This window comes from Pholcus phalangioides, unplaced genomic scaffold (assembly GCF_987345545.1).
Source record: "Pholcus phalangioides strain wild (caught in Gottingen) unplaced genomic scaffold, Ppha-v1.0 ptg000010l_1, whole genome shotgun sequence".
Classification (NCBI taxonomy): domain Eukaryota; kingdom Metazoa; phylum Arthropoda; class Arachnida; order Araneae; family Pholcidae; genus Pholcus; species Pholcus phalangioides.
The window spans coordinates 21,477,352-21,502,231 of NW_028301603.1; the positions used below are offsets into that span (position 1 = coordinate 21,477,352).

Genomic DNA, 24,880 nt, shown 5'->3' on the forward strand with positions numbered 1-24,880 from the left:
GGGGAGGGGGGTGCATGTGTGGTGTAGCAGTAGTAGGTAGGGGCTCGGGGATCCATGATGTTCTTAAGTCAGCCGCCTCGTTGGGCAATTTGCCTGTTGTGGCGTTGTATTTGTATTTGTATTTGTAAATATGAATTACGCACGAAAACAAATTCACTTTGTTAATTGATTAGAAAAGACAATGATAGAAATAAGAAAAGAGTGACGGTAAATCGGTGAAATTTTGATAAACATATAATAATAATAATAAACAAATAGAATTTTCATTCTTATTAATTCAATAACCAAGGAATTCACTGACTGTAATCCAAGAGCAATAAAAATCATTGCTGCAAAATTAGATGAAAATAAAATTCACGTATAGAAAATTCATGGGAAAAAATTGAATATCCTGAAACTCGCTCACGAAGAAGTTCTATGGTTAAGTTCAATTCAGTAGCAATGTTATTTATCGGAAAGAAAGTTCACTGACAGCAATTCATCGAAAAGAAAATATTGATCGATAGCGATTCTTCGAAAACAAAATTCACTGACTGCAATACTAATGAAATAAAATTCACTGACTGCAATGCTATATAGTGAAATAAAATACACTGACAATATTTCTGGGAAAAGAAAATTCACGTACCAGATTCATAGAAAAGAATTAAATGCTAAGAAATGCAATGACGCAGAATTCATTGGTAGTGTGACTTATCGGAAAGGAAATTAACTGACAGCAATTCATCGAAAAAAGTTTATTTGATGTCAATTCATCGATAAGAAAATTTTCTGACGGTGATTCATAAAAAAAAATATTCCGATCACTATTCATCAAGAAATAATAGTCCAATTCTTCAAAAAGAAAATATCCCGATATCAATTTATCGGCCAGAAAATTCACTGACTAATTAACTAAGTAATTGAACGAAACAAAAAATTCACTGATTGCACACACACACAAATCAACGACCGAAAATTTTCTGACTGCAATATTCGACGAAAATAAAATTCACTTACAATTCCACACAACCCATAAAAAAATAATTTCATTTCAAGAAACTAGCCGATGCCCGTAATTCATTAGCACAGTGTTTCTTGTAAAGAAAATTCACTGACAGCAATTCATCGAAAATAGAATTCAGTGTATTCTGTAAATGTTTAAGCTTTGTTTAATTTGATGAAACTAACTTCGGTGACCAAATGCTATCAGGTTGCCGAAAACGAGTCCCCCTCCCTCCTTCTCCATAATATCAAAGGAAAAAAAACACCATCGAAATTCTTATTCCCAAATTCCATAAAAAACATAACATGGAGATGAACTGCATAAATTAAAAAAAGAGAGAGAGAAATATGTAGTCACGTGACAATTGCATTAAGATAGTTTCTCTAAAAAAAAAGATCGATAAAGCAACAGAAATGTCCAAGAATCCGGTCAGAAACGGCAAACAACGACGAATTGGAAACTCATGTAAATTTCACAATGAATTGTGTATCTACTTAATGATATTTTAATTAAAACCCATTCGATCCATGCATTAAAAAAAACGCATACGTACGAAATTTGAATTACGCATAAGAACATATTCATCTCGTTAATTGATGAGGGAAGACAATGATAGAAATGGGGGAAAAGGGCGACGGGAAGTAAATCCATGAAATTTTGATTAGCATATAATAATAACACTAAAAAAACAAATAAGATTATTATTCTTATTAATTAGAGCTAATCATTTATTCGTTTATTTCATGGCCTTATTTTCATTTTTGCTCCACTTAATTCAATTAGTAGCAAGTAAATTTATTTTCCAACAGGGACGAAGGAGGAGGGGATGATGGTCGAGGGATACATTTCGTGTATTTGCCGATGTAAATGTAATTTCATTAAACGTTTTCTCGAAAATTTTCCATTTCCCCCTCGGAGAAAAATTCTCCGGTTTTTTTATTTTTATTTCTTATCCAATTTTTTTTTTTCCACTGGAGGATCAGGACACGAGTAAATGAAATTAGCGTCAGTGAGACGGGGGTATGTGTGCGTTCTGTTTTTGTGCGGCACATGTTCATGTTTATGTGTGAGAAAAGATAAAACTTCCACGAAACTTTGTTGTTGTCGTTCGTCGTGGTGGAGGAATGAACGAATGTTATACGTACGTACTGAATTTGCTTCCGGATAATTTGCATGCAAACTCACTGATAAGAAAATTTTCGTCCCGGAATTGATTCCGCTTCAACAACAACATTGAAGAATCCCCACGAAGACGTTCAATGTAAGCTCCAAGAGCACTCGTAAATAATTAAATAAAGTGCCGAAGATGCGTGTACATCGTAAAAGTTGATATTATTCCGGAAAAAAAAAATTTAATTACAGTAGTATCGCAAGTATGGCCACATGTTATCTAAAAACCACACTCTTTTTTATTATTGTTGTGGAGAAAAACGTGGTTGTCGTTTTATCTGAGATAACATAATAAAATAGAAACATTCTTTTTTTATAAATTAAGGAATCGGATTTTTTGGAGAAACTCCAAATAATTAAACGCTAAAAAAATCATGTCTGACTGTTTTAAAAATTATCCCTTATCTTAGTCAATATCCTTTCCAGCTTCTTTATCTCATATTTCGTTAGAATTACTACTTGAAGAGAGATGACCGATCATAAATATTTCAAACGGCAAATGATTATGACAACCGATTGCGACACCGTGACAACCGGTTTTGTTACGATGAACGGGGTTACTGAAAATTTGCCAATGCACTAGCAGTGTAATTCATCGGAAAGAAAATTAATTGACGCCCGTAATTCATAAAAAATAATTAAATTACAAAAAGCTCACTTATTCAAAATTCACTGGCATTAAATTTTAAAAGGAAAGAAATTCTCTAATAGCAATTCGTGGGGAAAAAATTCGCTAGCAGCGTAATTCTTCGGAAAGAAAATACACTGACCGCAATTCATCAAAAAGAAAATTCACTGACAGCATTTCATCAAAGAAAAATTCACTGACAGCATTTCATCAAAGAAAAATTGAAGGCCAACAAATGCATCAACTACCGCTGGCAGTATAATTAACCCGAAAGAAATACACTGATAGTAAGTAATTCATCGGAAAAAAATTCAGTGGTCACAGTTCATGAAAAAGAAAATTCTCTGATAACAAGTCAGCGAAAAGAAAATTCGCTGACTTTTTATTCTCATTAATAGAGAATAAAAATCGCGCAACAAGCTCACCGGTGCACACATCAAAAACTCACTAATAGCAATTCGTCAAACAAAAATTAAAGGGCAACAAAATTTTAAAAATGACAACAAGCTCACCTACGTAAAATTCACTGAAATTATTTTAAATTTTTCTGAAAGTAAAATCACTGATTCAACCATTCAACGATAAAAAAATTCACTGATAACAATTCAATGAGAAAAATCACTGGTAGCAATTGATAGAAAAAAAATAAAAATTTTCCATCGTGCGCTTATCGACTCAGAAGTCACAGACAGTGCAATTCATCATAAATAAAATTCACTGACAGCAATCTAACGGAAAGAAAATTCACTGACAGCAACTAAATGAAAACAGAATTCACTGATAGCAATTAATCAAATGGAAATTTATTGACAGTAATTCATAGAAAAATATTAAATGACAACAGGTTAACCGGCGCAGAAATTCACCAGCAATGTAATTCACCGGGGGAAAAAAAATTCGCTGATAGCAATTCAACAAAAATATAATTCACTAATAGCAATTCATTGACAAGAAAATTCTTCAACAATAAACTCATTGACTGCAATTCAACGAAAAGAAAATTCCCTGATAGTAACTAAACGAATAAAAATTCTCGGAAAATCCAAAAAACGGCACTAAATTCTGTATTCAATATCAAAAAGAAAAAAAAAATCCACAAAATTCATTTATAAATAAGATACGAGACGATATTAGCTAACAGGGTCCTACTCAGAGCACGTATTTTGGAACTCCCCGCTAGTGTCAAAGATGTTTCGACAAAGAAATTTTTCCCAAATTTACCCCTTGAATTACTAATACACGGGTGAAGCCCCCCCCCCCCATATTCCGATGCAGAAATATCAGGATTGAATAAAACGCTAATTGTTAATTTTGATTTTCTATAATTATCTACCTTCGGGTTTTGTTCAAGTATGATAAACACATGGCGTTGAATGCTTGTACAGCTAAAATTATACACACACAAAAAACTAATTTTGCATGAAATGAACTCGCTAAATTAAAATTTTTACCCTAAACGAACATGTTAATTATTAATTTCGAAACATGCGCTGCCAGGCCGTAGAGACAGTGAATGATATAGACGCTGTCAAGAAAACCTGCACCCCCACTTCATCATCGAAGGGTAACATCATTTTATTGATTTCCCGATGAAACCTACCGTGAGATATGGTGATGGGGGTGAGGAAAGGGGGAGGGGTCGACGGAGTTCGTAGGTCATGGCGACCAAACAATTCCCTTCCTGTTCCGTACATCAGGGCCCCCCAGAAATTGATAACTGTCTACGAGGGATGATGTCAGTCGGTGAATTGAGTCTCTCTCCCAGAGGATTTCGAAACCCACCTTTTGATCCTGTTCTTGCTCATCACTCCCCCTCCCTTTACATCTAGTGATTCACATTCCACCCTGATTCTGCAATCACCGTTCTAGGGAAGGTATGACCCAAGTTCCCGGGGCCGTAGAGATTGGCAATCGACTGCGGAACGGCAAGACTGAGATATATAGGAATCCAATTAATTTGCTTTACATTTTCCGCATGATTTGACCGTCGAGGTCTATTTATTTTACCAGGCCTACTGATAGGGTTTATGGCTAGGCACAAAAGTAATCAGCCTCTGAGAGAACAAAAAACTATTCCAGTGCCCCCTTATGTTATTTAAATAACGTTCTGAAGAGAGGGAGTACGTAGTTTCGAACGGAGATCGATGACTCGAGAGTAGTTCTGGTGAAATGGATGAATGCGAAATGAGATAGGTTTTCCCAATTTTCAGTTTCTTTGGAGAATCGGAGGAAACATTTGTGAATTTTTATGGCGGCCATGGCCTGAAAAAATTCCTTGCAGGAATTGTTCAGAATATGTGACACTAATACAAGGTGTGGTCAAGCGGAGAGAGCTGCAGATAAAATACGCTGGGCATTATGCAAAAAAAAAAAAAAACGTGTGTGATATTTTTCAATGCACAATATGGACAACGTTCACGTGTGCATATATGTATTTACAAATACAATACGAGAGCTCTTTGAAAGGAATCTTTAGTAAGACAATAGGAATGGCTGGCCACCTAGTTCAGTCGCACAGCGGCATTTTAATGGTATTTTTTGATTGCATAGATTATAATTATCACTTATGCTATCGAAAAAAGTTGTTAACAATGATTGTAATTAATCATCTTTGGTAATTTTCTCCGATAAGAACTGTTCATTCGTATTGTCCCTCGTCTTCGATTAACATGAATCTCAAACAGCAGCGTTATTTGGATTTTATTTCTTTGATGATCAGATTGCACTGCTGTTTCATTTTAATCGTTTTCTTGGATGACCAAGAAACTCAGCATCAGCCCCCCCCCCCTAACCATCTTCTTCGATGGCAAAGAAAAAGAACACAGAGTCCGAACATTCCTAAGTCGGTGCCAAAAAACTAAGTCAGCATCAGTAACTGGCCATCTTCTTCGATGTCAATTCAGCAGCGTCCCCTATCGAATCAATTAGATCAGGAGAGACCATGGCTATGCAGTACCCCCTATCCATCTTCATCGATGACCAATCAGAAAAAAATCTTTGACTATCTTCATAGATGATCAAGAACCACTATTGATGAATGCAAAAGCCACTATCAACAACCAGGCCAGGTACACAACCACATATTTCAACCTCTACGAACAAACGTCTTGGAATTTTGAGTGTTGAGCAACAAAAAAAGTTCATAATAATCACACATGTTCACACATAATAATTCCAACATGTTCTGCATTTTGTGCACGGCTGTCTCTCAAAAATCTATCTCGCCAAATTTCTCAAGGAAGTACTAAAACGTCCACTCAACAATCCGAACGTCTCATTCTGTGTCTCTAACTTGTTCAGCACCCTCCAAAAGCATCTGAAAGGACAATTGCTTACCCTAAATTAGAATTTCTTTCTTCAAACCCAAGGCTGAAGTTGGGCTGTACAATGTGTCCCGCTTACAACGCTCCCACTAAGAACGTTTTTCTGCTTAGAACGACTTATTTTCGTGGTCATCGAACTCAAAAATACTCACTAAGATTTCTTGTTTAAAGCGTTTTCCCGCTTACAACGCTTTTTCATGACAGTTTTTGAATAACGTTATAAACGGGATCCACTCTGAAGAAAAAATTATTATAGTAAGTTGAAAATTATTTCCGTTTTTGATTAATCAGTAACATTGAAATAATCTGAACAGATTTATTTCTCCCCCCCCCCTAAAATTATTTATAAGTAGGTTTAATGAATGATCAATGCGCATTTTTGAAGGAAAACTATTCCCAGGAGAATGAATGTACGTAATGCATCTGTGATCACATCATCATCATGATCATTTAATAACGGCGGCAACAATCAAACATCAAAGTCATAGAAAGGGAATGAAGTTTAGAAAAACCAATTTAAATGAAATTCTATTTTTTTTTAAATCTCATTACGCATTTGATCCATTTTTCATCTTTCGAGTATGAAAGACATCGTTTCCCCCGATTGTTAATCTTCATTGATCGTTAAATCCCGGGTTCGATCATCACAGGAATATTCAGCTTAAATTTTCAATGACGATTTTCCGTGTGTATGTGCTAATGTATGTGTTGGTCTTCACTTTTGAAAATTTTTGCCACGGTGACAAGAGACCCGCAACATTTAAATTACACTCATAAGAAATATTTATTCGTCGTCAGTATCTCATTTCTTACTTGGGAAAAACATAGCAGTATCCGGACATTTGCCAGCCAATGTAGCTTCGGAAATGATGAAATTCTCCTATTTGCCCAGGAGCATTAAGATGTAGGATACTCATGAAACAGAAATGTGCTCCTGGATCGAGCTAAAACACCTGGGTGTCCGAACATTTGGCTGACTTGGACCAGTACTCCATGTGAGTGCAATGGAAGGCCTCTGCCCGGGAGAGCCGCTTCCATGATCACGGCGTCTCCAAGAGCAGGTAAGTGTTCCATGTAAGTAGTCCATGTGACGCAAACATGACATCGATTTTTCGTTGTGTGGCCTACGCGACTACAACGTGTGACATGCAACGCGCGCGGACGGACCGTCACCAACGGAACTTAGGTTATCGAGTCCAGACGTGCCAAGGACGCTGCAATATCAATTTAGACTTCGATTCTTAGACCACGATTCATCATAACTATTTCGTTGATTTATACTCCAGTAGTCGGACTTGTCATTCTATTACACAAATTTACATAAATATATACATATACTCATTTAGTAAAATTCCGGATGCATCCATCTTTCGGGAACGCTTCGATATCTCCTTGAGATGGGAAGCGGAATATTTCCGGTCCTTCAATGTTCAAGCACCCGGACACGTAACCTGAACCCATTTGCCAGTATACCCCTTAAGCCAAAGCTGATCACCTTTTGGGAGAGTGCCGCCGATTTCATTGGTTCGAAAACGTGTCGCGGGTCACTCAAGTGATATGGAAATGTGTGTGCCGCGGGTCACTCAAGTCAGTGGTTATCAAACTTTTGGCACGCGTGGCTCCCTTGCCAAATTTATGGTTCGTCTGAGGCTCCCCAGAATAGTTTGATAGATATTTCCCCCCCCCCCCGTATAAAAGAACCTTCTAAAAGCATAAATAGTCGCACAAATCAACATCTCCAGATCACCGCGATACCCCTGACAAAGATTGGCGATGCCCTTAACAGACACTACGCTCACTTTGAGGAAACACTGGCTTCAGTGACCTGGAAATGTGCCGGGAGCTACTCCACTGATCTGTAAATAAGTGAATTTATAGCAAAAATGTACGACTTATCTTGGATGCCCCTGCGACCCAAGTTTAGGTCACGATCCACTGGTAACAAACCCGTGCATTAGGCGATATAATGACTGAATTAGACGATATAATAACTCTGTTTTGGTTGGAAAATGTTGTCGCACAACGTATACGCTAAACAAGGTCTACCATTCATACAAAGCATTGAGTAATCATGAGAATTGGAATTCATGCCAAAGTTAGGAGAAAACATGCTACTCAGCAGGGTTGAGGGAACAACTTTATCCTATCTCTGTGTGCTTTCTGTACGTTCGCTGATCTCGCGCACAAACTTTAGAAGCACAAACCGTGTTACTTGATCACGTGAAACGAACGAGATCTACAGTAATAAAGGGGAGAAAAAAAAACCTGAAGAAACCAATTTTATCTCAAATTGTGGAAGAAACCGTGTGAGAAGTGATTCGAGAAAACAATCGTTATCCAAGAGATAGGGGAACATCCATCATGTGTCTTTTTTTTCCCCCATTTTTTATTCTATTTGCCGTTCAAGAACAGGCTGCTGCCGCTGCCATTTGTAGGAACTCTTCAGCTTCCAGAAGAAAAAGACACATGAACTACTACTTTCTATTTAATAACGTTTCAAAGGTTTCCTTTTCCTCGTCTTTCAAGGATCATTACTATACCAATTTTTCCCACGACAAACGTTTATTGCAGCATTCGTTCTAAGAAAAATCGCAAACTCTTCCAAAGAAAATTTCCGCTTTCCTCAACGATTATTTCTTCTTCTTCGCAGAAGAAGTTCATAGTAATCTTTGATAAAAGTAATGCTAAATACCATCGATATCATTTAAAAAAGTCTGACCAATCGTTAAAAGAAGTTTTTCAAAGAATTATCAGTGCTATCCGATTATGAAGGAGCACGATTATCTTTATTATGAGTTTAAAACATGTTCGTGGCAGCCATTTTGAATATAGCTTTTGCTCTCTATCCGATTGTCCCTCCCATCGTGCGTTGACTTGAAATGATTTTAGGGGCGGCAAGAAAAATTTACTTTGTTTATTTGATTATGGTTATTATGTTCTTTGACTACCCGATAATTATCATTCGTGCAATTCAGTTATCAATCGTGTTGTCTGGTTATTTTCCTTGTCATTATCATTGCCCTCCAAACTATCTTAATCATTTATTTCCGTTTATTATTGCATATTCATGCCGTTACTAATAATCATTATCAGTACAAATCCGGCTATTACTAATTTATGATTGCTGCCCGATTATCATTTATGCCCGATAATGATGACCATCGTTGACATCCGATTATCACTATCATCTGGTTATCATCGAGTCAATCCAATTTCCGATTTTCATTACTGCTCGTTTATAATCGAACCATTATAATTGATGACTATATTTAGGTTATTGTTATTGGTTAATTGTTATTATATAATATTGTTTAGGTTATAGTTATTGTATAAATATGATTAAGGTTATTGTTGCATGCATTGCGATTACCAACCGGTTGTTCTTTGGTCATTATTATCGTAACAATATCATCGCTACCCATTTCTACGCGTACTACGTTATTTCGGTTACTATCTAGTCTTCATCTATTCACTATCAGATTACTATCGAATCTTTATCATTGCTGCCGATTGCTATCTAGTTTTCATCATTAAAATCAAGTCATTATCATCACTCTCCCATGACTTACCTGGTCTATATCATCACTATACAAATCTACTACCCTTTATGACCATCTACTCTTTACAGTCACCACATTACTATCTAGTTTTTATCCAACCACTATCCGATTACTATCGCGTCCTTGTTATTGTTGTCTGTGTATTATGTAGTCTTTTTATCATCCCTATCCAATTACCATAATTTCGTTATCATTGCTGTCCGATTTACTATCGACTCTTTATCATTGCTGTCCAATTTACTATTAACTCTTTATCATTGCTCTATCTACTTATTCTTTATCATTGCTCTATCTACTTATTATTTATCATTGCTATCTACTTAGTCTTTATCATTGCTATCTACTTAGTCTTTATCATTGCTATCTACTTAGTCTTTATCATTGCTATCTACTTAGTCTTTATCATTGCTGCCCAATGTCTTTATCATTGCTGCCCAATGTCTTTATCATTGCTGCCCAATGTCTTTATCATTGGTATTCGTGTACTATCGAGTCGCTATCTACGGAGTCTTTATCATCGATATCGTCAATCAGGTCAAGTTATTATTATCACCACCATAGTTGAGATCACGATCCGGAGCAGATGGAAAAACAATGAAAGCTCATGATGTTATACTATTGAACATTATTCTGGACTGTGTGTACTGTATTCATACGAATAAATGTCGAGCTTTCTCGAAAAGAAATGTATGATAAATGCGTGTTATAAACGTTACGTGTTTCATGTCGAAAGAAATCGAGGAGGCTCTTTCGCTGAAATAAAGTGTACAATAAATAAACTTCTTAATCCTAAGCGAGCGGAATCCGTTTGTGAGACACATTCTAAAAGAAAAAGATATGCGCATAAAGCTCTTTCCTTTAGACAAAACACAAACGCGACTGTTCAGAAAAGACATTGGAATTGCATGTTTAAGGACAATGAAAACGGAATATTCTAGAAATAAGCTCTCAAAATTTTATGTTTATTCGTTAAAAGCCTTCTTTTCCATCTCTGAAGACAACATTTCAACTCTCTCTCTCTCTCTCTCTACCTTTGCTTAGGCAAGTTGTTTGATCCTTAAAAGCGACCTTTTGAAAGCTTTTTTTTTAGTGTTTTTGTTTGAGCATAGTGCATCATCGTGTATCTATTTTGGTTGGCAATCCTCCTTTAAAAAAGAAGCATTTATACACAACAAAAGCAAAAGGATTTCACATTGAGAGAACATATCTCTATGTTTTATGAGAGGATCTCTCTCGTTCAAATACAGCGTGCTCCGTGTTGCTGAAGAGAAAATGCATTAAAATGAATATGACGTTTTGAGAAGCACAAAAACAAGCTCATATATATATATTTTTTTAATGTGCGAATTCGAAAATCTGGTTCGAAAGATCCGCACGCGAGGTGCCAATTTTAACAAGTTTAGTGAAAGTGTCTTGCTGCATTGTGTTGGACAGAAAAATAATTAGATACCTGAGAAATACGTTAGCTGAATATTTTTCGGTCATCAGTGAGTGTAAATATTATACGACACTGCAACTGAAAATGATTTCATAATTGGTGCGAGGTCTCAATTGGCGATCGCTTGGAAGTCGCCAAATGTGGGTTATTTTCCTTACCATTCTATGTTATCACTCTAAAGGGGTTAAGAAGGTTAAATAATGCGTTTAACCTCTTATTCATTTTCTCACTAAGTAAAAAGGCCTAAAATGACTCATATTTTTTTTACTAACATTTTTAAGGTGCTGAATAGGATCTTTTTTTCAAAACTAATACGTCTACATACCCTGTAGTCAGAGGGTTTTTTTAATAGCCCCTATTTCAACGTTTAGTCAACCTCGAGAAGTAGTAGCTCGTGAACCGTTGGTCGGATCCAAATCAAACAAAAAATGATATCTTAGAAGGATTGTTAATTATACAAATAAAATCAAAATGCATGGACAAAATAATAAACAATTAGAAACAATTTTTCGAAAATTTTGCCTAAAATCACAAACAGAAGTGGATAAAACGTGCATCATCGAATAGATATCGTTCAGTCAAATCTCATTGTAGCTTATTCATTGCAGTTTCAAAGGTCAAAGCTTACAGGCAAAGTGCTAGAAAGTCTGAACACTGTCAAGTCCGAAAATACATAAAGTCGAATTATTTCACCAATACACAATATACATACATGCAAGCACTTTCTATCATGAACCGTTTCATTAAAAGTTCCTCGGGGGAATATTTACGAGTTACATGCGTGAAGTCCAGATAAAATTGCTATCAACGTTATACTCGTTGTGCCGCATCCATTGATATATGCTCCACTGTAGTTGCAAGTGTTTCGATCGCTGTATTTACTTAAACTCGAACTATTCTCAAATTGTACATAATGGCTCAAAAGGAGTGTTAAACTTCGGCAAGAGCGATGCGTTTAGGTGAAGATATTCATGGAACACCTCATTACTCAGGGGTAAAAACAGGCATCTTAAGTTGGTTCCGCAGTACTCAGTGAGACACCCAAGAGTAGTGCCTCATTCTCTTGCCAATTTTAAACATTGATAGACAACTCAATCAAACACCCCGTCGAAGTTGCACCCATGAATTAGAGTCATGTGATTTCCAGTAAAACCCCCTCTTAACGGTCACCCCCCCCCCCTTCAGAGGGATCCGGAAATTTCGCCTCCGGCATTTCGTACCGGACATTTCGCTCCTGGTACGTTTCGTGTCTCCGGTGCGTTTCTCCCCCAGAAATTCCGCCTATCCTAGCCGTATGAGTGACCATTTAAGTGACTGATTGTGTAAGTGACCAAGTGATTTGGTGATTGATCATATAACGGCCGTATTCACCGACAGAGTTTAAACTACAATCGCAGGTGAAAGGATCGGAGATCGACATGGATTGGTTAAATTCGGGATTGCCAATCCTTGTCGATCTCTAATCCTTTAACCTGCAATTGTGGTTTAAACTCTGTCGGTGAATACGACCGTAAGTGGATGAGTGAATGCTCGACTTACTGCCCATAGCAAGGATAAGCGAGATGCTGTTTCTGATCATCATTTTAGCGACACACGATTGTAATGTTTCCAATGTAACTAGTTTTGATAACGTATTAATGTGTAGTAATGTTTCTTTATTTGTCTTTTCTCTGATTGGCATGTAACAATATCATCTCTCAGGGCCTGTGAAGTGCCTTATTCGGCTCCCACAGTTGAGTCTTGCTTGTATTAGTCATCTTTAGATATATGATATTCTGGTTAGTAGGCACTCTGGAGTGCTCGTGGTCACACTGAGCGTTTGTGTTTAACGGGCAGGGAGTCCAGTCCCTTATTTGTCTGTGTGGCCGCTCTTGGGGCCCCGCGAGGAAAGATGATCTCATAATCCGGCGGTGACACCTTTCAGTTAGAAATTCCTTGGAATCACCGTTTGGTTAAGATGTTAAGATGATGATGCATGAGTGAGTGAATGATCGCATGAGTGACTAAGTGAATGTGTGATTGACTGTATGGGTGAGTGAATGACCCATATGAGCGATCAAGCGAGTGGCTTCATGAGTGTTTGAGTGACCAAATGCATAGGCGTATGAGTGATAAAGTTAGTGACCACATGAGTTATCAAGTGAGTGACCACATGAGTGACCAAGTGATTGACCGTATGAGTGACCGCACTCCCTTGGTCTCTCATACGATCACATACTGTGCCACACAAACGGTCACCAACCCACTCACTTGGTTACTTATACGATCATTCACTTGGTCACTCATATGGTAAATCCTACGATCGCACACTTGGTCACTCATACAGTCACGCACTTGGGCGAAATTTCCGTAAACTCCCTTTAGATGAGGTAACCCCCTCTATTGCGGTAAATAATAATTCCCCATCGTATAACAAAAGTATGCATTTCAAATCGCTGATCAACGGTCACCCCCTCTTTTACGGATGAATTCGTATGCTCCCGTTCGCGTCCGTAAAAGAGAAGTTTCACTGAATTATAACATTCCAGAATTACCATATCCTTGCTCTTCTTCTAATTGTGGACATGGAAGATGCACAGAAGTTAGAAAAAAAAGTGAGGACTTGCTGGGTTAGATGGAATCAGAATTTTTCCGAATTTATATGCAGTAATATTAAAATTTCCATGACCACGTCACAAGTATCGGTCGTATGTACAGAAATAAATGGCGATATCTTTTGACATTTCAGTATCGACATTTAAAAAAAAAACAAGAAATTTGCAATTCAAAAAAATTCCGTTAATATTATATTACAAAGTTCACAAATATTCAAAAAAAAACAAATATTAAGTTTTTTTAAATTTAAGGAAATTTGTAGAAAATCAATTTTTCCACATTATCTACGAAAGAAAAAGGGAGGAAAACAAGTGTAATTTATCGGTAGGGAAAAAAAAATATCCAGATGGGGAAACAGGTAGAGAATATACCGATTAAAATATCCAATTATAACCCCCGCCACTGTTTTTTATATCTGCTCTAGAAAATTCGAAAATTTTAAATAATAAAAAAAATGTAGAAGAAGAGTTTTAGGCGCAATTTTTCTTCCGGTCGGTTGCGGGTTTTACTCTCTGCATTGGTTCATGCAATTAAGATTAAGGACGTGAAGGGAGGGATAGAAAGGGTTTGTTAGAGGTGTTTTCCTACTAATTGGAGTAGATGCCATACATCATCTCCCATTAAGGAATACCCCCTTTAAGGTAAGAAAATATTCTCCCATTTCCTAATGCAAAAAAAAAAATGCAGGCACATCTTATTCTTTTCTAAAAGAAAAAGAAAATAACAACAATAATAACAATACGGTGATGTTTCTTAGAAAAGATCTTTCTGTGTTTTATTCTATTTTCTTCTTCTTCTTTTTTTTCTACACTACAACTTTTATCATCATCTTCTTGGACTCGCCTCATCCTCAGTTTAACAAAAGGAGAATAAAAACATTTCTTTCTTCTGGAGGAAAATCTGAAGCTAATGAGGCGTTTTGGAACAAGTGGCGTGGTTCGCTATAACGAACAGTACGGAACAGAGAAGAAGAAAAAAAATAGATAGTAGGACTAGAAACAGAAATTTCTGGAATGTTTCTTCTTTCTTAGCACTTTCACTTCTTTTTTTCGGGAAAAAAATAAAAATAAAATGGGGGGGAAAAAATGCCATAGAACTGGATTTTAATAACGTGGTTATCAGTCTGTGCGAGTTACTAGAAAGAGGGAACTGGTGGAGAAGGTTAAAGGGATTTCTCCCGTCAGTAGTTGTTGAAAATAGAAGGCGGCATGTCAAGAAAAACTTTCTATTTTTTCTTGGTTTTTGTTTGAAGAGACGTGGTGGGTGTGTTGGGCTTATTTTCGAGTTTCGGGAGTATGCAAATACAGTGGTGGAAACTCGAAACTTTCGTATTGCGTGAGCAAAAACTATGAGAGCTCTTCCTCGAGAAGAATTGAGGCACGCACATGGTTAGTGAGTGGATGGACGGACAACGGCCTGGTTTAGCAAAATCAAAAACAAAACCACAAACACATGAACAACACTAATATTTAACTAGGATTTCTTTTTCCTTTCTTTTTTTTAGGATCAACCAACCGTACACTTTCTCGTGACTATTAAACTGTCTCTGATCGTTTCATGTGTTAAACTGCTTTATTCTGGTCAAAACCGTTTTCCTCTGATTAAAGGTATTTCATTCCGTTTCAAAAATATTTCCTTCTGCATGGAACTATTTTATTCTAGTCCCCCAACTCTTTAAACTGTTTTTTCTGATGTATAAACTGTTTTATTCTTGTAAAAACTGTTTCATTCTCTAAAAATTGGTTTTATTCTGGTTGAAACTAGTTGAAACTCTCGGAACTATTCTATTTTGATCGAAACTATTTGCTTCTAGTTAAAACCATTTTATTCTGACCAGAACTACGTAGTTCTGATCGTAACTAGTTTCCCCTTGTCAAAACTGTTTTATTTTGATCAAAATTATATCCCCCTCCTCCCCCCAAGTTGAAACTATTTTATTCTGGTTAAAACTACACTATTCTGATCAAAACTGTCTTTTTCTAGTTGAAAATACGCTATTTTGATCAAAATTGCATGATGCTGATTATAATGATTCCCCTCATGTCAAAACTAGCTATATTTTGGTTCAAAACTCTGCGCAAAACTTCTTCATTCTGCTCAAAACTATTTTATTCGGATCAAAATATAACAGGATAAAACCCATTTCTTCACTTGTCTTTGCCTCTGCGTATTTGAATATTAAACAGGGGTGTGGTTTACAAAAAGCAAAATTTGCTTGACTATTATTTCATGGCATGGACGGACAATGTCTGAACGGACTATGTCCAGTTTTTTTTGTTAACCGGATTATATAATTCTTGCATTGTATTTCTCCACCTATAAAGCTGATGAAAGCTGTCTTTTATTCCCATCATAGCATCAACAAATTCATAACCCTTCTGAATTTAGCACTGATATTTTCAATATCGCAATATTAATACAGTTCCACACTGATTCATGCTCGTTAAAATCCATTTGGCTGAGGGAAGCGGGAAAAGTATATGGTCTCTTCAAATTCCGGCGCTATACAAACAGCCCTCGAGTTCTCAACTTTTCAGCAACTTACTCCTGAGAAGCGGGATCCTCGTAATATATCGATAATTAATTTTCGAAGAGAAATCCCTTCTTCCGGATTTCAACGAGTGATTATTAAATTTCAGTGATTTCGACGAGAACAATCACTTGTTCGTCTCTCTCTTCTCTCCTTTTCTCTTCGGAAGCAATTTGATGACAATTTTTCATCCAGTTCGTCGTACGGCAGTCGAAATCTCTGAATAATATTCATCTACACCACCGATTCCATGAGCCATATTTTACTATTATTATCATTATTATTTCTTTTTGTGCTTTGGAGCAGGAATACCTTACGAATCGATGCTCAGAAGATTCCTCGCGGATTTTGATAATTTCCTCTTTCGCGAATTCACGGGCGTGCGAACGATTCACTCGCCGTGAATTATTATAATAAGTTTTAGAAAAGAGAATTCGTTCGACTGCAATTTTAATGGGATTTAGAGAAATGAGCAAATCGTATTACAGGAATGAGAAAGAAACAACACGTATGTGAGTGGAGTTTTGATGAGCACGAGCAAAAATTTTTGCTCCTACGAGTGTGTTTCCTGAGAGAATAAGAGACGAGAGTCGATAAACTCTTGCATTTTGAATATAGCGGACGAATTTTCTAATCTAATATCTCTCACTCACTCTTACTTTTACTCCGTATATGCATGTGAAATGGAAAAAATATAAATTCGATTTATTTCACGCTAACGTTGATTTGAATTCGCGAATTCTGGTCGATTTCTGTTGGAATTGTTAAAGACTTCTTATTCGATAACATGCGATCGCTATCACTTACATACATTAAGACAATGTGTTTCAACCTTTATTATAACTGCGGACCACGTTATAATAATTGAATCACCGGCGGAAATGAGAGAATGGAAAATGGTGGAATCAACAGATGAAATAATTTACGGAATAACAATTATATGAATAAGAGAAATAATTTGCAGACCTGATGATGGATAACACAAGATATAGTTATATATAGCGGACCACATTTTATTTATTAAATCTAAAATTACGTAGCAGCTATATGAATTGGGTGAAATTTGTGCGCCGGTGCCGCCTGGAAGTCGAGTGGTTAACGTGTTAGCCTTTGGATGTGCAGGTCTGGGTTCGAATCCCGGTTCGGCCATGCATATCTACTTAATAGCAACAAATCCCCCCTGCACAAATCCGTAGGACATGGGTGGTCGATACGGATCTCTTAGTAACATTTCAGTTTCATCACGTTTCAGATGACTGACACCGGTCCGCACGAACCAGTTTTCATAGCACACTGCATTAAGACATAAATATTAGGAGCCTCAAACGAATTGGTACATTGCCAAATTGTGTAGTGTGCGTGGCCCTAAACGTAATTATGTTCTCAGAGCTTCGCTTGTTTCGTGTTCTTGCTCGTACTGCCATCTGTTTTCTATATGTTGAAGTAAAGATGCATTTTGAAATATGATAGTCTTATATGCTACGACCCGTGGAAAAAAGTGTTCGATCCTTGTTTGAAAAAAATTTTTTTGTTCGAAGTATGGGGATGAAATAATGTTTGCGCTGGAGCAGACAGTGTATAAAAAATGAATGGTCATGAAAAAAAATTCAGCTTTTCATCATTATGAATTTTTCTGAAGCACTTTTTTTCTTTCAAATTGAGAACGACCCAAGCTGTATCGGCTTTCAGCCAGTTTCAGCCATTGCGTTTGTCAAGGGGCGAGACCGTGTCGGAGAAAACTTTATTATACACAATCAAATGCACATACTGTAGAATTTGCATACAGGAGGACACGCGATTCTTTGTGGAAAAATTGCCGCTAATTGAAGATGAACTGAAATATTCAATCCCGTTAGAAGCCAAGTTCAGTTATTTTCTTTCACGATTGGTGCTTTTTCACCCCTCTTCTTGCAGAGTGATGTTAACATCATGTTATTTCGCGCTACCTTCGCCACGCTAAATTGGCGAATATTTATCACCAGAATTGTAAAGTGTTTGCCAAACGAGATCGATTGGAAATTTTTTTTTCCCACACAAAATCAAAAATCAACGGGTTTTTTTTTTTGCCAAAAAATGTGGTATTTTCTTTCCTTTACTGTTGTTAAGTTTTTTATACAAATACAAATACAACGCCACAACAGGCAAATTGCCCAACGAGGTGGCTGACTAAGAACATCATGGATCCCCGAGCCATTTTTTGGAGGCCCTACCTACTACTGCTACACCACATATGCACCACACCCACGCCTTGAGGGAAAGGGCAAAAAAAAACCTGGCTTGCACAGCTTTAGCTTTCTTGATTACTCTTAGGATTATAGCATCGCTAAAAGCTTAAAAACGCCAAGTTATACGTTTGGTGCACGTTCGGTGAATTTGGTACGATTCGAAAGAGACGTCATCAATTTTGAATGCGTTATAACTCCTTAATTATTAGTCAAATCAAAAAAATTGAATTTAAAAAACACTTTTCCATATTAATATTTCACAAACAATCACGTGTTTGTAATTATTGGGTGGTCGATAGTATCCACCCTGTATATATAATATTATAGCACACAAAATGGAAAAATCGAAAAACAATGAAGAAATGCCAAAATACAAAAACAAATAAGAAATTCGAAAATACAAACACAAATAAAAATTACAAAAATACAAAAACAAATAAAAAATGCAAAAATACAAAAAGAAATGAGAAATTCAAAAATACAAAAACAAATAAAAATGCAAAAATACAAAAAGAAATGAGAAATTCAAAAATACAAAAACAAATAAAAATGCAAAAATACAAAAAGAAATAAGAAATTCGAAAATACAAAACAACGAAGAAATTCGAAAATACAAAACAACGAAGAAATTCGAAAATACAAAACAACGAAGAAATGCGAAAATACAAAACAAAGAAGAAATGCAAAAATACAAAACAAAGAAGAAATGCAAAAATACAAAAACAGTGCTAAAATACAAAAAAATTTCAACATTTCTGAAGGTCTAAGGGATAGCTCTTATCTCTGATGACCTCAAAAAAAGCTGATAATTTCCATATTGGAAGACAGAGTTCATAAAATGCTTGAAATTTCAGCAAACGATGTGGGATCTGGAAACATTTCTACGAAGGTTTTTCTTGCGAACACCCATAATCCCGTTCGGAGCAAATCATCGGTTCGATCACCTCTTCACGTTAAAAATGATCAGATCCTGAACCGAGTTTTTTTCCCCACTCGATACCGCAGAGATATCGTATACAGTATACTACTACTACTACAATCTGTGTGTTCTTTTATTCATAGCCATAAATCTTCCGGAACCGTAACCGATTCCAATCTTCTTCGGCTCCAACTTGATAAAATTCAAATGAAATTTCGCTGTTGAGTCAGCGCTTTTTTTTCCTTTTCTTCTTAAAAACTCCCGAAAAACGCGATCTATACGTTTAAAATGTAGTAAAAAATTTTACAGATAAAGTTCAGGGTATCGTTATATGATACATGGCATTTTATTTGTATTTAGACGGTTATAAGGGCCTACGTCATCGCGATCTTCCGTCTATAACGTTGAAAGATGTAAATCAAGCTTATAATATCAACTAAATACAGTACACACAGATTTATGCAAAGACTTCGGATACAACGTTTCGTTTTGACTATTGTGATGCTTCTCTAGCGAATGCTTTAATATTTCATCACATTGTGTCATTCGTTATTCATTCATTGGCGTCAGTTTTAACTGATGTGTAATAAAAAAACAACAGCTGGACGGGCGATTTGGCCATTGTCTTCTTGTTCTAATGTTTCACCGGCAACTGTAGTGGGCATCTTCACAGATCAAATTTTCCGCCGATTGCTGACGAGGAATCCTCCTTATCAACTTGTTTGTCTCTGCTAGCTGTACTCTGTTGGTGATTGGCTAGAATGAAGCTCGTGGTTTTTCTGGGAAGCTATACAGCACGTTTATCCCACGTAAAGTTTCTCGCGGAACCCTTCACAGTTATTAGGCTGTCTCGCTAAAGCCTTGATGATGATGATGCTGTTTTACGGAAATCGGACGAATATTTAAATATTTATCCAAAAAAGTGTTCCCCTACTGCCGTCTCAAAAGCATTATGTTGAAGGGGATTTCCAAAGTAAAAGCTGTACCCTTGATGGGTATGAGGTTGTTCCGTGGAATTCTGGTGTTTGTTCTATGGAACCTAAACAAATTTTCAATATTTTTCTAGCATACAGGGTGTTCCATAAGTTCTGTAGTCCACGTAAAGTTGTTTCCACGCGAGTTTTGTGGTTCAAGAAAATTAACCGATGGCGAATTTTTTTTTTCAAAAAAAAAACCAATTGTTTTTGCGAGTTATGGGGGAATGTCGCGTAAAATATGGGTAATATGATATGATATGAGATACTTCTCTTGCCTTCATTGTCATAGTTATAATATTCGCACTGTGGCGCTGAAGGAAAGGAATTAGTAGACATCAGCAAATGGTTCCCAGGTGGGACGGTAGAGTTGTGATTGTTACGACTTTCCTTGATGTAAATTTTCAATCATCCGTACAGGCATCACAGCCTCTGGATGATAAATATGTTTTTTTTAAACTAATCTAAATCTCTGTATGTGTTGAAAATGAATAAATTTTATTTGATTTGATATTGGTCTTCTATCTCTATCTCTACCGTCCCATCTGGGAACCATTTTCTGAAGGTAAGAGAGAGGCTACTGATGCCTCTACTTCAGCGCCACAGTGCGTTAAATAAGGAAGTCAGGTTCGTGTGTCCAGTGGTGTAGATGATAGCATGCTTGCCCGGTTAGCAAGAGGGGCCTGGGTTCGAGTCCAGGTAGAGGCCAGTTGAATTTTCTTCCCTAGTTCACCAAAGTGTAATGTCCAAAAAATATGTATTTTTTGACACATTTGGCTGAGAAAAAAAGCCGTCAAACAGCTATTTTTGTTGAAAAGCTAATATTGCACTCGATATGAGGGTCATTCAGTTTGCTATATCCATAACAAGGAGAGGAAAGAATAAACTGGTGATGATGTTTGGGCAGTTCTGATGGAACTGTGTCTCCAGAAGTGAAACATTCAAAATTTTTGTAGGAAAGAAATTTTCATGGATTATGATGAATAAATAAATCACGCGAGTTTGTGCAAAGTTCTCAAGAAAAGCAAATTAGCTGTGAGAGCGGCTACCGCAGATATGAGATGCAACGTCAACCTGAAGAACCAGATGCAACCAGGTTAGTACCACTTACGTGATTTACATACACGGTCCAGCAAATTTTCAGTGGCTTCCGTTCTTTTGACATGAATGATTATCTGATCACGAAGCATATCTTGTCGCTCGCCACCAAGCAGTTGTCTTTGAATATTGCATGAAAAGCTGCAGCGTCACAAGCAAATGATATTGATTCAGTTGTTGATTGATCATTAATTACACCGCGGTCATTTTCTGCACACGAGGGCAGATCGGGACCTACAATTTAACGCCGGTTCCCAACGACAGCATTCAATCCCTTTTGCCTTTTTTTACTCACCGAGAGGTTGGTGCGCTAACCCCTACCCCACGCTGCAGGACTTTCTGTGGCAGCAATATTTTTTTCTGTTCGCCGTTTCTGTTGTATCTCCAAGTCAGGAAAGAATGGGTTCGGATGTATTCAAAACTTTATGCAGTGGATCCCGCTTATAATGTTTACCACTTAGAACGTTTCCAACTTAGTACGACTCATTTTCGTAGTTCCAACTCTCACTAAAACACCCTCTGAAACGAAAAATTTCTCTTTTTGAGCGTTTTCCGTTGTTAACGTGTTTCCACGGGTTTACGGAAGATTTACCTCTGGAAAATTTTATCGACAACAATTCACCACTAGGAAAATTCACTGCTGGGAAAATTTCCCCGACAACAGTTCGACACGACTCAGTGAGCCAATAAGTGAGCGAGGAATGACCGAATTAAGGAGTCTGTAAATGATACAGTAGTTAGTGAGTGAGTGACAGAGTGAGCGACCCAGTGGAAGACCAAGTGAGTGAGTGCGTGACAGAATGAGTGACCTAGTGAGTGAGTGCGTGACAGAATGAGTGACCTAGTGAGTAAGTGTGTGACCTGGTGATGGAGTGTGTGATAGAGTAAGTGGCCTAGTTAGTGAGTTAGCAATCTGGCGAGTTGGTGATAGAATGAGCAACCTAGTCAGAGAGTGACTTAGTTTGTGAGTAAACGAGGGAGAGAAAACCGCATAGGGAGTGAGCGAGTGACAGAATGAATGACCAGGTGATTGAGTGCATAACAGATTCAGCAACCTAGTGATTTGATGAGAGAATGAGTGAGAAACCTAGTGATTTGATGAGTGATTTGATGATAATATGAGAAACCTAGTGCGTTGATGATAATATGAGAAACCTAGTGCGTTGATGATAATATGAGAAACCTAGTGTGTGAATGACTAAATGAGTGAGCAATCTAGTGAGTTAGTGAGTAACCTAGAAAGTAAATGAGAAACCTAGAGAGTAAATGAGAAACCTAAGGAGTAAATGAGAAACCTAGAGAGTAAATGAGAAACCTAGAGAGTATAAATGAGAAACCTAGAGAGTAAATGAGAAACCTAGAGAGTAAATGAGAAACCTAGAGAGTAAATGAGAAACCTAGAGAGTATAAATGAGAATTGTAGAGAGTAAATGAGAATTTTAGAGAGTAAATGAGAATTGTAGCGAGTAAATGAGAATTGTAGAGAGTAAATGAGAATTTTAGAGAGTAAATGAGAATTGTAGAGAGTAAGTAGAGAGAAGTAAATAAGAATTTTAGAGAGTAAATGAGAAACCTGGAGATCAAGTGAGTGACTGACACACTGAGAGAGTGATCGAATGACATAGTGAGTGACACGGGGAGTGACCTCATTCACTCATCTGCTCACTCACTGGTTCACTTGCTCACTCGATAATTAATTCACCCGTTCGTTCACTCATTCGTTCACTCGATCGTTCACTCATATCGAGAACTGCTGTCGGTTAATTTTCCCAGCGGTGAATTTTTTATTCGGGAAATTGCAGACGAACACTTTTTCTACGACGGTTTTGTGAAAAATGCTTTAAGTGGAATGTGAGGAAAAGATGGCTCAATGAAAGAATATAAGCTGATAAAGATGCTTCAAAAAATGAATAGTTTTTACTTTTAGTCACTTACTTTTTTCACTAAATAATCATTTTCTCCGACGAAAACAAAGTATCCCACATTTTGTGCTCAAAATTTGAAAGAAGAGTAAAATCACTCGTCACAGTTACTTTTTTGGTACTGACATTACATAATTTCATCAGACGAGGACAATACAAAACGAATACATGTGTCTCGGACACCGAAAGTTCCGTACTTACCTTCGGACGCAGGTACCGCTGAAGGCAGACATAATATCAACAGAGCGAACGCAGCCGAGACGAAAGAATCCAACAATCTCTTGCAAGAACAAATCATGAGGGGATGATGAACCGATCTCACGGACGATATCGGCGTAATCACATTCGCCACTGTCAACATCATCATCATCAATTCCGCTTCCTTTTTTTTTTTAGCCGCACTTAAGCACTTCGGCCGAAAGTGTCATCGTCATCACTCTCTCTACGGTCCCAACATCAGTTCCGTGGTTCGAGACCCGACGAACTTAATCGACCATCATATGATATCTGTGAACATCCGATATCTTCCGTATTATTCATCACCGAACGACTTTCTGATACGGATTCAGACAAATTCCGAAAACAATTCACATGCCAATATGTAAAACAGTTCACGCGCGATTCCTAGAAATATTCATTTTTTCCCGTTTTTTTTTCCTGACCAGAATTCTTTTGTTAAAGGAAATATTTCTAATAAGAATATAAAAGAATTCACGTTTTGTGCTTTTTCTTGTGTGTACGAGCGTTTATTTAGGGGGAAGGCAATGCTTTTTTCGCGAGTGAAGTGAATAATGTTGTTGGATGGACGCGAGTGACGCGTGTTGTGTATCCCACGCTCCGTGTTGTATGAGTGTGTGTGCTTCCCAAGCCTGGTACAACAAAAAAAATAACACTTCCCCCGCCAAGTTTTGATTTTCCGCTGCCGGAGCGGACTTGATGAGCATGCGCAGTAGGGCCGGCGGAAATAAATTCTAACGCTCGTGCCATCTGTCGGTAGCGCGTTGAATCTCCCCCGAAACGGTTTCAATTGGATTTAAGACTCTCCGGAATTGATTTATTGCTTTCGATCTTCACATTAATATTCTTCTGTTTAAGAAATTATTTGAGTTAATGAATGGATATCTATGCGTCTATTTTTACGCTTTATATCCATTGTGAGTAGTAGAAAATTTCATTTCCTTATCGAAGAATCATTGAATTTTTTAATTTTCTTTAAAATCCTTGAAACGTGGAATTTGCACGAATTTTCTTTTAGCCCAGAGGCGTATTTACTGGGGTGGGGTGGGAGGGGGACAAAGCGGGCAATAGTTCAGAGCGGCATGCTTGAAGGAACGGAAAATACGATGAATGAGCGTCCACGAAAATTACAGTAGAACGGAAGGGCGACAGAACCAAAAATTAACCCCTGCCTAGAGAACAGGGGGCTATAGGTCAATGAGCAACAAAAATGAGTGACGAAAGAGTGGATCAGCTTTGCCCAATAATATTAAGAAGTCACCAACGAATTAGGCAA

General features: G+C 37.2%; 1 protein-coding gene across 1 annotated transcript in view; it reads right to left on the reverse strand.

The window, feature by feature from the left end:
- The window catches only part of LOC149081105 (tyrosine-protein kinase transmembrane receptor Ror2-like), a 125,665-nt gene extending 101,440 nt beyond the window's left edge, over window positions 1-24,225 (reverse strand). Inside the window, exon 1 of the mRNA XM_089237888.1 lies at window positions 23,569-24,225. Within this exon, the coding sequence (XP_089094014.1) occupies window positions 23,569-23,737 (169 nt within the window). The 5' untranslated portion in view covers window positions 23,738-24,225. The remainder of the gene's footprint in view (window positions 1-23,568) is intronic.
- Between the last annotated feature and the right edge of the window lie 655 nt (window positions 24,226-24,880).